Genomic DNA, 16996 nt, shown 5'->3' on the forward strand with positions numbered 1-16996 from the left:
AAAGGTGGACGAGTCTTTTAGGGAACTTCTTTTTTTAATGCGAGCTGTCGGGTTTTACGCTCGACAGGTGATCCTAATTAGAAAAATGGTAACCAGGTCCACCAGCACACCTCCACACCTCGGCCTGCGCGCCTAATTAACGTCCCTACTGCGGCTGTGTTACTACACCGACACAGGACCTCGACTCACCATGGAAAAACAAAATCTCCGCCCTTGTATCCTACAAGCTGGGCTGAGGTGATATTTCTATTTTTGTCTCGGGGCTGCACCGCATTACAATTTTAACTGCAAAATCAAGCTTGAATCTAAAAGATTTTTACAACAAGGTTAGAGAAAGCAAAGCTCTGCAGCAGAACAACACTCCCCAAGGTAGAGATTAAGAAGCCAGGTTTTGACATCTATTTACTTGCAACGACACATTAAATGACATTCCTAATAATTAAAGTAGAAATTCACTCATTTGCTCAAAAAACTGAGATTTAAGATGAGAAATAAATTCCTGCAGACGTCTCCAGGAAGAAATACTGTTTTACATTTACATTACTGTCCAATACATGAAAAATAAAAACCCCAGTGACTGTTATAATATTCTCTTTACAATCCTCAGTGTTAAACAGACTCAAACAGCTGTGCACTCCCTGCACAGGTGATCGTTTACAGGTCCACTAAACAGGTAAAACACAGTCTGTTTTAATCCTCTCTGATCTGCAGGCCTTTGCTGACCTCTGGTGGCGGACTGAGGTTCCACTCTGTAATGATGTCCAACAAACAGTCACTGAATCAGCTTCAATAAGACATGCTCAAACTGAGTTTTTAAAATGTATGTCAGGATGTCTGAATTGTTTAAATACCATTAACGTCAGCAGGCATCTTTTCTAGTCAGCATGTACTCTACTGTAAAACATGGCCGCTGTTTTGGTTTGAAAAAGGGTTTTAGGGGGTTGTAGTGGAAAAACTGATTCTTTACTCGAACATGTAGATGAGCAAGCGCACCATTAGCGACCCAGCATTATCTATAGATGCTTTCCCACTGGTCAGAAAACCCACTATCACTGCTAACACCCGGCTTTTTTGCTTAGTGGGAACGGTTACAAATGGGATGGGAACATCAAACTCATGTCAACACTCTCCGGCGCGATGCTATGCTCCGTCGGTAACTTCTGCGACTCCTTGTCATCTCAGCTACAAATTCCAACCGTCTTCATCCAAGCAGCCTTCGCATCGTTCCAAATTTGTCACGCCGAGTTTGATACACAGGCTGAATGAGTAATAGATACAATAAAGACCTAACCACCGTGACATCTTCACTTTTTATTAACCCTGTTTCGAGCGCGTTTGTGACGTCAGACAGTGACGCAGCAGAAAAGAGACGGACAGGAGGATACTTAACTGGCAATGGGAAAGGAGACAATCGGCATCAATAAGTTGGTCTTCCCGGGTCTAAAAAACCTGCGTCAACACGCTAAATTTAGGTGGGAAAGGGGTTTTTGACTAGCTCCACCTTCACATTCAACAAAAGAGGAATAACAAGAAACCAGTGGTCACAAATGGAGAGAAGAAAACACTAGGGTTGCATGATAGTATCGGCACGTTATCAGTATCGGCAGATATGTCATTTTTCTGCCAAAATTTTCCGCCAAAAAACAGCGCTTTAATTACGCCTAAATGCTCGACGATTCCCTAAAAAAGCTTGACGTAATGCATCGACGTTAACTGCCTGCAGCACACCTCTTCCGTCAAGCGTGAGGAAGGGTGCAAGTGAAGATGTCTGCAGTTTGGCAGTTTTTTGGCCACTACAATAAGAGTAGGCATGATATCAACTCCACTACAGGGGAGACTTGATGTTCTTTACGATTAGGTGGAAAAAAACATGCACCTTATATATCGGTATCAAAATCAGCAAGAACAATCGGTCTAAATCTATTTGAGTATGTTTGTCAAACATCATATATTTGAATGATTTCAGCAATTTGTTCCTGACATGAATTAATGTCCAGTTTGTTTAATACTGACATGATTATGGATCCACATTAGCAGCAGCCATCTTGGTTTGTTTACTAACATGCCTGAAAGCTGCCTGAACCAACTCTGAGATTGATGAATAGTTTTAAAAATTAATACTTTTACTTTTGGTACGTTTTACTTTTTTAACTTTTAGTTAAGAATGCTTTTAATGCAGGACTTTAATTTGTAGTGGAGTGCTTTCACAGCGTGTTATGCTAAGTGGAAGAAGATCCACTTCCACTTCGGATAGTCAGAGCACGAGACACTCACCTGTGACCCGACAGAAAACAACTTCAGTGACGTCTACAGAAACGTCTCAACACACCAGCAGCATAATCCACTTCTCCGCCCATTAGTATGTTGCAAACTAAAACTAGAACCGCTCTCATTCTCACTTTCAGGCCTCCCGAGACCTTCCAGAGCTAATCAGTACACCTGTGTGCCGGCTGCTCTAGGAGTCCCCGCCCACCAATCTCCCCTGCTCTCTGATTGGTCAGGAGAACTGCTCGAGGATTGTTGAATTAGCATACTCACCGCTCGCCTATTTGTCCACTTTCTCTTTCCTTTTACTTTTTCCTTTATGGTGACTCCAAAATTTCAGTTAAAAAAGTGACCAAAATATATATATATATATGAGCTGCTCTTATGGGCTTTTCACACGCATGCTCCATAGCCCTGGTACCAATACATACTGTGTCACTTGCATCTACTTACATCACTGAAGCTTATTTTCCCCTGGCATTAACCTGTCTTGTCAAGTTGATTTCATCTACCAGGGTGGCAGCTGGGGTGGCAAGACGTTTTTCAAGGGTGGCAGCTGCCACCCCAATTTTGAATGATCACATTAAACATCATCCAAAACAAACGTATATATGCATGTATTTGAGGCTGGTCGGAAATTCAGAAGAGTGAAACTCCAATGCCCCAGTGCAAGTAAATGCAACACAAGATGATGGCATGACTCTCCTTCTTGCACCTTGACACTGGACGCGGGGCTGCCTGTCGGAAACTGGGACTCTTTGTAACGGCTCCATACTGTCTTCAAGCATCGGGGAAATAGTGACTGTCCGGGGCGAGTGTAACCCCTGATTTTACATTTAATAATGTCAAACTATTATTTACACAGGATTGTGATTCGTAGGTCACACAGAGGTGGAATTGTTCCCATGATGGTTGGAAAGTCTGAGCGTGACACCTCTTATAAAAACACCACTGCAGTTTCCAGCAGCTCTCTGCAGACGGCTGTTAGCGCTGGTGTTACATACTTCATGCCACCCCTGCATAAGTCAGTGCCCCAGTTGGGCCACCCCAGTCAAAAAAGTCTGGATCCGCCCCTGATGTGCAAGGATCCAGTCAGGTGAAATAAGTCAGAATCTTAAATGCTTGGTGTGTAATAATTGTTTTGGCATCTCTGGGTTAAATTTAATCGAAAAAAAACATGTGCAAAATCTTAAAGGTCTCACTCTGCAGGTGTAGCTACAACTGCATGTTGTCTTAGTAACACAGTATGGTCCCCTTACGGTATCTACATTGATACCAGCCTGCAAGGCCTCACCTCAGCTAGTTCCAGTCACTGAGCTTGACCTCTCGGTTCTCCATCCGGTCACTTCAGGCTCCAGAAAAACAAGATGGCGACGGCAAATAATGTTCGGCAAAACTCGAGGTGTCATAGGTGTGTAGTCGGCTATGTCCGCTTCTTACAGTCTACGGTTCCCTGAGTACAGCGACACACACTATTTAAAGAGCATCACATGTGTATGAATCAGCAGAAAAACAGTCCCCAACACGTGCACCACTTCCTTCAGTTATTTATTATAAACTACAGTGATCAGCTCTTTTCGGAAAAACTGAATTTAATAAATGAAGGAGTATTTGTGCAAGTAGTTTTTAAGATGTATGTCTGTGATAAGAACCAGTGGGCTTTTGGTTGAGAGAGTCAGACAGTATTGAGAGACGGACTAACGCATGGTTTCTCTTTTGGCTTTTCACAGGGTTTGTGGACTGTAAGACAAATTCAGTATAACTCCAATACTGCCTCGTTGCAATGCACGTATGCACGTATGTTTCATATTAGCATAGTTAGGTTTCCTAAGTGGGAAGAATAAAAAATAAAGAATCCAGTTCCTGTATTTTATAGTCCCATTAGCTATTGTTTAAATGTAAAAAGAGAAAAGGATTGTAAGTGAATCCTTTGTCTAAACACCTGTTGGACTGAATCTAACACCAACATCTGTTTATGTTCACAGATGTTTCACACGCTCACATTCACACACACACACACACACACCCTGTGAACCCAGTAAATAAAGCAATCCAGCATCTGGGCTTTATCACAAAACAGGTTTAATTTAATATCTCTTTATTTTTTAAAATAATTAAACATTTGTATTTCTCCAACCCTTTTTTATCTTTTTTTTTTTTTTCAGTTTTTAAATCATATTATATCCGGGCCGTTCTAAAGCACACATTAATTCTGCGAGGGAGGAGGGGGGAGGTTCACTGTCAAACTCCCAACAGGGCAAAGTGGTCTGCTCCGTGCCTTCCCTCTCTACTCCCCCCTCCCTCCCTCCCTCCCTCCATCCTTCCTTCCTTCCCTCCCCCCTCTGACCCCTGACTCCCTGCCTACCTGCCCCTCACCCTCACCCCCCTCCCGCCCTCCCTCCCCCAACTAAAAAAAATATATCCAATGGTCAAAAGAAACTTCATCAAAATATCCAAAATGAGATAAAAACCAAGAGAAGAGGGAGGAGTGAGAGACAGAAAAAGAAAAAAAAAAACAGACTAAAAGGGGGGAAACACTATCATAAATACCAGGAAGTCTTGTTCCATAATACCTCTTTATATACTGGATACTCCTCTCCACAGTTTCCTAAGCAAAAAACATAGGCTAAATTACTACAAGATACAAGATTATCAGTGTACTGCATTCAATAACAATGTACAGGGTTGTCTTTTCTTTTTGTCACTGTTGTTGTTGTAATACTGTGAAGTCAACGCGGCGCCCCCCGGTGGGCGGAGGGGGGAGTGAGGAGTGGCGGTGAGGTGAGGCGGGGCGAGGCGGGGCGCTCGTCTTTTCACACAAGGGAGGAAGGTATTTGGCGCTCCTCTGAAGACTTCTTTTGTTTTTATTTGCAAGTCCCCGTTATGGCCGGAGGGTACCAGTGCCAGACTGATACCAGAGATACCTGGTACGGCAGGTAAGGAGGGAGGGAGGGGTCAAAAGTAAACCAAAAAAAAATGGAGGAGATCTTAAGTGATGAAAAGTAGTCCATCAATTTTCGAGGAGGATGTAAGGAGAATAATTGAGTGTGTTTACACGCGTGCTGTTCTGGATTGTATATTGACAGGAAGCTACACCGGCTACAAAAACAGTCAAAATAAATGTTGGTAAATTGGATTTAAAGTAACCAGGATGTGAGGTAATCGATGCAAGAGCGCACAACAGGATGCAATGCTCCCAGTTCAGGTAGTTCAGGCAGGTGACAAAATGTGTGTTCAAATTATCTGTGCATTCAATATACTCATTTTGTTCCCTTAATTTGTCAGCAGCTCAATAAGTGATGTGTAAAACATGACGACGGATAGTTTCAGTTATTTTTTTGTCTCATGCAGAGCTTTAGTTTACGGCTTTCCAGCATCACCGTTATGCGACACCGGATGGCACCAAAGTAAAGGGAAAAGAGACGATCAAATGCAGAGTGGTTAAAGTCTACATTTTTATCACTTATAGTCCTGATGATCAGCATTGATGTGCAACCAATTCAGTGTTTTTACATGCTGTTTCAACCTCTCTATATTGTACTCATTGTTAGAGGCGGGTTTTGCCATTTCCTCGGGATTTAATCATATTTAAAAGGAAATGGTGATTCCACATACCGGTACTTTAGTTGGTCATTTTATCTCAATGATAGAAGCTTCCACAATCACTGATTGTTTTCATGCAGCCGTGTTTTCCCCTGAAATTTCTTGACAGGTCAAACTTTGGGGGCTTTTATTCTGAAGAAGCCACAGGAAATGCAATGTCACAGAGGTTCTGCCAGAGAAGCCGCTCACGGTGTTACTGGGGTGAAAGTTTTTTGACTTTAAAATGCAAGCAACAAATGATGCAAGAGTGAGTCGGAGTTTTATTTATTTTAATTTACTTCTGCTGCATTTTGATGCACAAGAAAGTTTCTGCAGTATTTTAAAGACTGGACGATGTGAATCTTGAGGGATTTAGTGATGTAGTTTCAGGGTTAAAAAGGTTGAAATTAAGGGAGAGAAATAAGTATATTGAGTATATTATAATTTAGTGAAGACACCTGTAAAATGACCTGTAACCCTTCCATGAGCACGCATGTAAACACACTCAAAGAGGAACTGGTCTGTGTACTAAGAAAGTCCGTTGTTGTTTTTAAATGTGTTTTTGTTCAGTTTTTCCCCCGTTTAAAACAGGAGGGAGAACATGTAGACATGTAGGCGGGGCCAAAGAGGAAAGGGGTGGTCCTAGAGGAACCTTCAGGAGGGAGGGGGGGACCCATAATCAGTTTCGGACATCCCACATGGGGGCAGAAATGACAGATGCACCGTTAAGAGAGGAGGGAAGGAGGAAACAGAAAGATGGAGGCAACGAGAGGAGAAGCAAAGAGGAGAACCAGGAAAATAAAAGTTACACAGGGGACTGTACTGAAGAAGAAGAGCGGGATGAAGAGTTTAAATCAATCTATCTTCTCTTTTTTTGTTGTTTTTTTGTTTTCCAAGAGTTCGTTTCATGTCCTACAGTCCAAAAGTTGTTGTTTTTTTTGTTTAAATTCCCCTCCCACACAAGTCATTTTCTCATTTTCTATTTTTTCTTCCTTTTTTTATTATTATTGTTTTGTTTTCCGTTTGCAATAATATCAGTTTAAGGGAAAAAAAAGAAAAAAATAATTATTTACAGTGCTGTTGAAATAATGAAAACAGACGTGATGAATCTACTGTAAAGTAAGTCGCACAAACACAGGAGAAAAAAAAACATAAGAAAAAAAAAAACAATTAAGAAACCAGCGGGCGCTCCGTGTCGATCCACAGACGATGGCCTGAATCGGGGATTTTCTCAGAGCTCTGAGCAGACATGGCTGATGTGGAAGGGGGGGAGTCGGGGGTAAGGAAGGCTGGGGGAGAGGGAGTCACAGGGGGAGAGTAAGGGGGGAGGGGCAGAGGGGAGCGCGGCGCTGTCTTCGTTAAGTTGGGATGATCCCGTCGCTCCTAAGGCCCCGCTTCAGCTCCAAGTCCTCCAGCTTCTTCCAGAGCTCCTCCCGTTCCTTCTCCTTCTTCTTCTCACTGAAACGAACAACATGGAGGACGAGGCTTTATTGTGCGTTTGAGACCGTGAGGCCTGGTGAAGAAATCCTGACATTCTGCCCACATCTTTGACGAGTTCAGTGATTCAGAAAAGTCTGGTGTTTTGCCCGTTGACAACTATTTCTGAATGCTGGTAAAAGAGATCAGAGATTCAAGGCAGGACTACACATGTGGTTATTTAATTCTCAAGGTCTTAAACCTGCAGACATGACCAGAAATATGAGCCCTGCAGGAAGCCCTTTACACTATACTAAGACATATAGGAACTTTGAGCTAAATGCTAACATCAGCATGCTAACATGCTCATAATACCGCTCCCATCACCCTCTCCCATCGCACTTCCAGTCTCGCTCGCGGTGAGGGTCCGCCACATTGAGTGCCGTCCACAACCTGAGTGTAGAGTGGGAGTCGGTTTTTAAACCCTCCACCAGCGAGCCTGCACCGATGCTGACGTACTGAGCAGGTGCAACGCTTCGTTATGTTCGTCAAGAGATGAGAGACGTAAATTAAAGTTCCAAATGAGGATTGCTTCAATTAAGAAACATGAAATAATATACTGACATCAGCGTCTTAAAGTTAACGTTACATTCAAGATTTAATGTTTTCTTGTCTAGAGATGAACAAAGTCTAAAGTGTTTTATATTCAGGGGGACGGTTGTAAAAACTCTGCAGGTCATTCACATGAGTTTGAAAAGTATAAGAAAAGCTACAAAGGAAGCTCAGGATGAATTTTCCTCATGATGTGGAGTGACTTTAATGTCTCTGCCACACTGGTGTTTACGTAGCTTTTGTCATTTCTATGACATGAAACCATGGTTACACACATTTCCTGTTTACGCCAGAGTGAGCGGAGCACGCCGCTGTATTTAAATCGCTTAACGAAGGGCGCTCCGTTCAGCTGAGAGTGTGACGGAGTGGGAGTGGGGAGGCCACAGGTATTATGTACACTAAACACTCATGGTAGTTTAGTGTGTTAGCATGCTAATGTTTGCTTATTAGCACTAAAAACAAAGTGCAGCTAAGAGTACTAACACTGGGTCATAAAACTAAGTGTAAGTCTAAGGATTGATACAGTGATAATTCATGCAGCGGGACGATAAACATTTTGTATCACATGATGTCAGAATCAGTGAACTAAACACCTCAGAGATCAGTGAACTTTGAATACTGATTGGCCAATAAACTTTATTACCCAGAACACAGCTTCCTGTTACATCTACAGGCAGTTCCCGAAACATCAAAGATATTAGCTTCACCTCTACAACTCTTCCTATAACTAGTGCTGCGACTAAACTTTCACTCCTTGTATTCCTGCTGCTCCTTCAGATATTTGTCAATGACGTGAATGTGTGCAGCTTCTTACCGCTGGCGGTCTGACTTGTAAGTGGCTGTAAGTTCATCGAATAAGGTACTGTTCATCTCCATGAAGGCCTTCAGTACGTTGTACACCAGCGCCACGATCGCCCTGCGAGGATGAGGGAGAGAGAGAGAGAGACCACAATTCAGTGCACCGGTGACGTAAAGTTTAACAGCGTCCATAAACTTTTATCATCACTAAAGAATCAATGACTTCATGACATGTGGACCGTTTTAAGAGAACTTGACATTTCTTACTGAATTTATATTTTAAGGGCTTTTTGCTTTAAAAAGTTAACATTTATATTTTTTATGACGTTTCTGTTCTAGCCACAGACTCCAGCCTGTCGGGGACATCATGACCACGGCTCTTCTAGCAGTAAATGAAACACCTGAACTGCACGTGTGAATTTAATGCAGGTTAAAGATCAACATCAACACCTTACACCTCCCCTTTAAATGATTCCTGTTTCCTTATAACTAAAGGTCCTGCTGCTGGTCAGTATGTCTCCTCCTTTAAGATCGTGCTGTGTCTTTTGTCTTTTCACTCTCATCAGTTTTAACACTAGCATTGACGCCCATATTTAATATTGTTCAACTTAACCAAGCTGGGTCGTGCTTCCTTATGTTGCTTCCTTATCATAAGTCCAGAGGTCACTCTTGTGATCATATTTCGGTTCACATATAAATGTCCCCAAAGAACAACTCACAAAGGACGCCAACCGAAAAGCTGCTCTTTAAATAAGTTGTTCAATTTGATAATATTTTAAATCTGTGAAATTAATTTTACCTGGAAATTAATTAAATTAAGTTTTTCCAGACTTTGCAGACATGCTAGCAGAGTGTGGCTGCAGGATTATATGGAGTATATTCACACATAAATTCCCCTGGACGTTTAGATTTAATGTAAAAGCCATGAATGACGATCATTTGGAGCGAGTTTCTCTCAGTAGTCCTGATTCTGACCGCCTTCAAACACGCCTGGTTTGCCGGTCAGTGTTTGAGAAAGGTGTTGTTAAAACATTATCAGTGTCCTTGCTCACGTCAGATCACTTTCTTATCACTATTAGGGTATAAACTATGTACACGGTGGCAGTTAGATTATTTTAGATGTCCAGTTTTGAGTAATTTTGACCTCAAATTGTTTTTGACACACTGTTTCCTGCTGTTTACAGCAAACTGAGTCCTGATGTAGCAGAGACAGCTCAGCGTGCACTTTGGGTAACACACAGTGATTGGAAGCACAGGGAAAACCTGAGGAGAGCTGCTGATCAGCAAGTATCGGAGAGACACCACGTGGCTGAGTGCGTGAGTGAAACTAATCTAAAATCAAATCTTTAAAAGCCTCATCTGTTAAACAAATCAGCTGGAGAAGATCTTGTTATTAATGTGACTCACGGGTTCCAGTGCTCTTTGGAGATCCTGTAGAGGCTGGCGAACATGATGGGCAGGATGACGCTGGAGTTCTCCTCGATCAGACTCATGATGTACTCGTTGTTCCAGTAGTACAGAGCTCGCTCTGCGACCTGGGAGCAAGGAGAGAGGCGGTCAACACCAAATGTCCCCGGTGGTCATGCATCATGTGATCACAGGAACTAATATAATAGAAGCTTTAAAATTATGAAGGGTTACTCCAAAGAGCATCACATAATATTTTAATTCTTTGTGTGCATGTTGCAACACAATATTCCAGGCAAATCACACTGATCCTGAATCAGCCTGGATGATGAGTCAGTCTCATCGTAGCTGACCTGGAAGTGTGGGCTGGAGACACATCTGGAGATCTGTTTGAAGAGCGGCTCCTGGATCTTGACGAACTGTGTGGGCTCGATGACGTCCAGGATTTCCTCCAGCTCCCCTAAAAACATCACCTGCAGGGCAGCACAGGAGGAAAGTGTTACTACGCACACACACACAGAAACACACAGGTACCAGAAGACAAGAGGACGCCTCACCTCTTTTTGACTGCAGGTTTTCGGCCAGTACTTCAGTAAGCCTCTGATGACCTGAGGAGGGAGAAGAGACAGAGTTCATCCCGACTGTTGCGTTTATGTTCCCCAAACGTTTCCCCTCTTCTCCCCCTGCTTTAGTTCTTCTGTGTGAAGCTCCTCTTTTCACCTGAGTGAGGCGCTGTCTGCACCGTTTATGATTAACCTGAGTCTCATTTATCAGAGGTGTTGCAGGAAATGTGGGATATGGAGCAAGACTATCACACAAAGACTGTACAGTTTGTATAAAGTCCACGTGATGGTGAAGTTTGACGACAGACGCACTATTATAAGCAAAGGTCAGTTAATATGTAACTTTACTGTTAGTGTGGGTGTCAGTTGATACTTACTGGTTCTGTTAATGTTGGGTCTTTCTCTAGGAACTGTACAATGCAATACGCCAACTGCAGGGAGACAGGAGAGCACATGTTAGAACAAATATTATATCAGCACACTTTAGCCTGTTAGCTTAGCTTAAAATAGCAGCTCAGATAAACCACAACATCAGGATCTTTAAATGCTTTGTTTAAAATATTCTTAATGTTTTAATGGCGTTTTTTTGTGTAATGAGGGGTATTGTATGCCTACATACACAGCATAACTTCATGCTAACTTCTGCACCACAACAAATGTGGCGTGCTAAAGTTTTAGTTTTCTTCATTTTTAAAGCATACTTCGATTCGCCATATTTAAAAGTGTTAAAGTCTTTTAAAATGCACTATTGCAAATGTTTTTGTATAAGCACGACACAGCACGATACACAAACATTAACCTGGGTCAGTTATGAGGACATTACACAGATTTGCAACAATTTCCTGGGGAGTTAACCCTTCCCCAAACCACTACTTCCCTAATTCTAAACCTTACACTATCCTCAGAACCCTATAGCCTGAACTATTGACTAGAGATAGACCGATATGGTTTTTTCAGGGCCGATACCGATACCGATTATTAGTAGTCAAGGAGGCCGATAACCGATATTTGGAGGCGATATTCATTTGCAGTAAAAGTGAAAATATTGGCGTCAAAACTTTGAATAATACAAACTCCAACACTTAACTTTGTTTAAATGCCTTAAAGCATATGTTATTAAACAATCAAACAAAAAGCGCAGGGAGTTCCCAGGGTCAGCAGCATCTCTTATAAAGTTAAGTGAAAATTTAAATAAATAAATAAATAACTTCCTGAAGTTTTATAAAGTAAATAAAACAAAGTTAAATCAAATTTCTCTTATCGGCCGTTGGATTAAAAAAAAAAAAAGAAAAAAAAAAAGGCTGATGCCGAAGCGTCTAAATGCCGAATAGCGGCGCCGATAATCGGTCTATCCCTACTATTGACCCCATAATCTGCTGTTTGGGGCACATCTTCTGTCCACACTTCACTTGTCTTAAGTCTGAAATGTGACCCCGAAAGTAGGCTAAGTCAGAATCACAGACATACAGACAGTTGTATGACTTTAAAGGCTGTGCACATGTATAGTCACATGATCACTATTAATTTCAAGCACCTCTGTTTACAGAAGTCTTTCAATGTAGCTCCCAGGTACAGAGTTTTCATGACCAAACAATAAGAAATGAAAAAAGTCAAGACTGCGTGAGGGAAGGAATAAACACACATATATTACCTGTGCGTGGAAGAGGGACAGACTCCTGACAGTGTGGAGGGGGATCAACACTTTGACCAGAAACTGTTTATGCTCCGCTTTCAGTGGCAGAGCGAAACCATTGATTATACTGGGAAGGAAAGAAGATAGAGGAAACATAAACATACATTAAACATGACCACATGAAAGCGTTTCTTTGTGAGTCCTCTGAAAGCAAGAGGAAGATCAATGAGCGGCGCACAAAAAGAAGGGCTGTTTATATGAGCGACAGAGCCTGGAGGAGAAATAAAGAGCTGGAACTGATGGAGGAGATCTGCTCGCACCTTCAGGGCGACGGAGTAAAAACAGACGGGATGTTCCTTTAAAGCTCCTCAGAGGGCTACAGTAGAGCATTGTTTACATTGTAATTTACAGGACAGGTTTTTAAGAGCGTTTCATGGAGGAAAAATCAGCGTAGCCAATGTGTATCAAGCAGTTTTTCTAGGGATTAGGATTTACAATGTTTATTGGTTCGTCTTCTGTCAATCAAGTAAAGGATTCATTGTTGGTCTGCCAGAGAGTGTGGGCGGAGCTAAGCGGCAGCTTTTCCACTCTCTATAAGTGTTGCGAGTAAACAGTAATCTACTATGGCTGAACAAACAAAGATTGCAGACAGATACAACTTCAAAAATAAGTGAAAATCCAAAGAAAAAGAAACAAACTGGACGCTGAGATGAAGGCAAAAAATCAAGAGTTACAACCGGAGCCAACCGTGGACGTCACACATGCAACACTGTCTGGATATCTGGGAAGTGTGCTCCCGCAATTACCGTTCAAAGAGAACAAAACTGAGATTTTCGAGATTGTAACTTTAAATATATCTAACAGCACAGAAGCAGCTATTATGGGATTGCAGGTATATTTTAGACATTTATTTCTTTGTTACTAATATCAGCAAAAACTGTGATTCAGTGAGGAAAAAGTAAATCGCCCTTAACTGTGTCTACATGTCAAAAAGCACCATGAAGCTCCTGAGACGGAGCTGATGGACTGCCTTCGTAAGCCCGCTCTCTTATAATGGATTAAAATGGATTAAGAGTCTGTTGAGGATTCATTTATTTCTCCTCTAAAATATATATTTTGCTCCTGCTCCACCCTGAACCGGACATCTCCACTGTTACAATCCTGTTTAAGGAGCCAGATCACTCAGGTTTTCACTTTTCACCAATACCAGTCGTATTTTTTCCTTATTTGATCCCTCTTGAAAATATCTGTATCGCTATAAAACTCCCAGACTGAATGAGTGAATTAAAAGGCAGAAAACTCCTCTTGTCGTTCTAACTTAACAACAAGAGATATCGGGATGAGTTCTGTTCTAATCGTGCTCTCAGGTCTACATGGCTCTTTGCTAAAAGCATCAGCTGACAGAGCAGTGAGTGTAAATGTGCGACCGAGGCCTCCACATACCTCCCGAGGATCTCCAGCAACTCAGCCACCCCGTTGAAGTGCTCCGTCTCATAAACAAAACTGCACAGCGGACAGAGAGAGAGGCGGAGGGAAGAGGGAGACAAAAGAGAGGAGGTCGAGATGAGACTGAGGCAGGAGAAGGTTAAACATCTACAACAAACGTAAAAATGAATGTATGACCGAAATAAACACTTTTTCAACTGCAAGCTAACATGTAGCTGCTTTTTAAATGATATAATCTGACTTTACATTGCAGTTATAATGGTATTATAGTGCAGATTTGAGACTAAGTATTTGTAGTAAAAGTGGAGTGAAATCTGATGACGCTTTAACAAGTGGCTTAATCAGACATGCAGACGTCTATCCTGACCAAGAGCTGTAGAGGAGCATCATTAAGCCATTATAAACCTGTAATAAATAGATATAAACAGTTATTTTAACCATTTGAAGATCTAGTGTGCACTCACCGTAGAAAAATATTATTGATCTGTTTTCGTATAAAAGCCCTCAGCCCCAGGAATTTGCCGTAAATTCTATGCAAGACTGTCTTCAGGTAGTCTCTCTCCCGAGGATCCTCGCTGTCAAACAAGTCCAAGAGCTGCACGGAGGAAAGGAACACCGAGCAGAGAGGAGGGGAGAGAGATCAGAAAAAAAACACTGTAGCAAAGGGACGCAGAAAGGATTTGCAGGTTTGCAGCTGACCTTTGACCTGCAGAGAGACTAAGGGACTCACCTGTAGGACAAACTTCTGGTCTATGTACTTTTTGGCAATGCTGGGCTGGAATTCCTGACTCTCCAAGAACCGGATGAAGAACTCGTATACCAACTGGAGAGAGGAGGAGAAGAAGAGGAGGGCGGACAGGAGAGGAAGTTGATGTTAAAATAAACGCGTGTTAAAATTCAAATGCCCATCCTCTTCGATCAGCTGTGTGACGTGCAGGAAGATTAGCCGCAGTTTGCATGTGTGCACACAAACTAGGGACAAACTTCCTGCTGTACAACAACACGCTGAAAATACCAGAAAAATCCTGACATGTTTCACTGAGAAATGAGAGCCCTTGAACTAACCCCATACACACTGGGACTGGAGTGGATACAAGGGAGAGGTCACAGGGGGTCAGAGGTCACAAAAGGTTCAGCGTAAGGCGGGTGTAGCTAGGAGACAAACATGTTTGGATTGGCCGGGGATGTCGGGGGGAAAAAATGGGGCTCCGATTGGGGGGAAAAAATAGTTTGGAAAAATTGGTTAAATGAGACGAAACAAAAAGAAAAAAGGTTTTACCAGGAAGCTTCTCCTTGAGATTTGCATCTCATTTCTAAAGGAGTCCTGGGCAGCAGGCACACAGAGAAGGAGGAGGGGAGGTGAGAGACAAGAGAGCCTGGCTCTAGACACGAACCCACCCCGCCACCAGAAACCAAACCACCAACACCAACAGGTCTACGGCACCACGACCTCTACGTATTCAATACTTTTGCATATATTCTCTCTTTCTTTTAAGAAGTCTTTAATGCACTCATGCCGAGCTTAGCATAAAGATTTTAATCCAAAGCCGTGGTTAGAGTTGAAACTACAAACATGCTACGTAGCTTTGATACAATCTGTACACAAACAGAGATGTATTTTTGTCACAGTGGGCTTTAACACAAGTCATAGCTCTACTTTTTGTTGTCTACTTTGCCTTCATCATGTTGGTACCATCCCTGACACAGAGTACAGCAGAAGTTAAAGCTCCACAGAAACAAAGTGTGTACCAATTCAGCAAACAGGCTACAATTTGGTGATTAGTAGCACACACACAGTTTCATGTGGTGTTTTTTACCTGTAAGTGTGGCCAGGAGGCCTCGAGCGTGGGCTCATCTTCCTCGGGGTCGAACTCATTACTGTCACTGGGCGGAAGGGTCCGGAATATGTTGTGAGACACCTGAAAAAAAACACACAAAGAGGACGCTTAAAACACTTCACTTGATGTGTCAGCTTGAAAAAACAGTTATGAAGATGAGAGCTGTTTGTGGCGTCCTGTCTTTAACGGCTCTCTGATGAAGCTCTCTGCAAGCCCTGACTTTTAATCTTGTTTATACCAAATAACTCCGTGCACTGGTTAAACAGAACACTTTTCAGGACGTTGCATCACGTTACAATTTTCTGTAGCTGTTTTCTTCCGCATGAGAGCAATACCACGGTTACATGACGCCAACCGCGGGACGGACCCAATGACCGTCATCACTGCTTTTTTAGTTTTTTATTTGTGATATTGCTAGGTACAGCACGTGTCCCAGGGAAGCACCTCATCTTTCCCGTACAGAATACATTGTGAAAAACACACTTGTTTTAAAAATCACAATAATCAGCAAAAGAAACCTGGCTGTCAGAGCACCGCTGTTTCAACACTGCGCAGCTAATCGGCGCAGACGAGCTCGTGTGCATTCTCGCGATATGCTAGCTTAGCCGCTACAACAACAACTAGCCCGTCACCACAGATTTCACTTCAACAATCAAGGATACAAACTTAGTAGTGATAATAAGCTCGCGTCGATGATGTTTTACTGTCTGGGGAACGCGCTGTAGTTAAATAAACAAAACAAACTCCAGCAGCAGGCCGAGGCGGCGGTTAACAGCCAAACCTCAAGGGGGCGCTCGTGTTTTACCGCGATTAGACAAATTCAGTCCCGTCACAGCCATCCACTGCTGAAAATGATTAATATTCAATGGACAAAAATCTGTAAATTTAAAAAAAATATTTTCATACAATGTCTATTTCTTTTAAGGTTGTGTTTATGCTTTTATTGTGAAACGAAACAGGCAGATTGGAATCAATTAGTGATTATTGATTTCTGCTGTCACTATCACCAGGCTTCTCTAGGAACTTTAATTTACATGCACATGTTGACCTCAGCTTTCCACCCTGTGCACACAGTTTGTTTATCTCTTGTTCTCTGAAGTGAAGCACACAGTTGTAAAAATCAACAATCATTGCACTTCATCATCTTTCAATAAAAACCAACTATGACGTTAGTTATGTTCAATAACACTAAAAAGACAGACGGTTCAGTGTTCGAAGGGATTTTTGCTTCAGCTCGCATTGCTTTGATGCTGCTGTGTTCAACCTCTCCCTCAACCTCCTCTCCTTTTGTTTTGCAGGCTCTGAGGTTTCTTCTGTGATGCTCTGTGTTACATCAGAGGCTCACGTGAGGATGTGCGCATTGGGGGCACGAAATAGTGAGGGAGAGAAATGGGACAGGAAAGGAGGACTGGTTTGAGTGTGACGAGTTTACAGAC

At 42.3% G+C, this 16996-nt stretch overlaps 1 protein-coding gene across 4 annotated transcripts in view; it reads right to left on the reverse strand.

Annotated features, from left to right (window-relative positions):
* Positions 1-4667: 4667 nt before the first annotated feature.
* The window catches only part of ppp2r5eb (protein phosphatase 2, regulatory subunit B', epsilon isoform b), a 54898-nt gene continuing 42569 nt past the window's right edge, over positions 4668-16996 (reverse strand). For 3 of the 4 annotated variants that reach the window (XM_069661262.1, XM_069661261.1, XM_069661264.1), the window contains 11 exons: positions 15540-15641; positions 14453-14545; positions 14187-14317; positions 13720-13779; positions 12295-12403; positions 11021-11074; positions 10638-10688; positions 10434-10553; positions 10081-10208; positions 8690-8791; positions 4668-7305 (listed from right to left, as the gene is read on the reverse strand). In XM_069661262.1, the coding sequence (XP_069517363.1) occupies positions 7206-7305; positions 8690-8791; positions 10081-10208; positions 10434-10553; positions 10638-10688; positions 11021-11074; positions 12295-12403; positions 13720-13779; positions 14187-14317; positions 14453-14545; positions 15540-15641 (1050 nt within the window). In that variant the 3' untranslated portion in view covers positions 4668-7205. The other variant, XM_069661263.1, reaches the window with a different exon arrangement.

The sequence above is a fragment of the Semicossyphus pulcher genome, unplaced genomic scaffold, assembly GCF_022749685.1.
Source record: "Semicossyphus pulcher isolate SPU_LCO1_2020_fin unplaced genomic scaffold, fSemPul1.0.p SCAF_14, whole genome shotgun sequence".
NCBI lineage: Eukaryota > Metazoa > Chordata > Actinopteri > Labriformes > Labridae > Semicossyphus > Semicossyphus pulcher.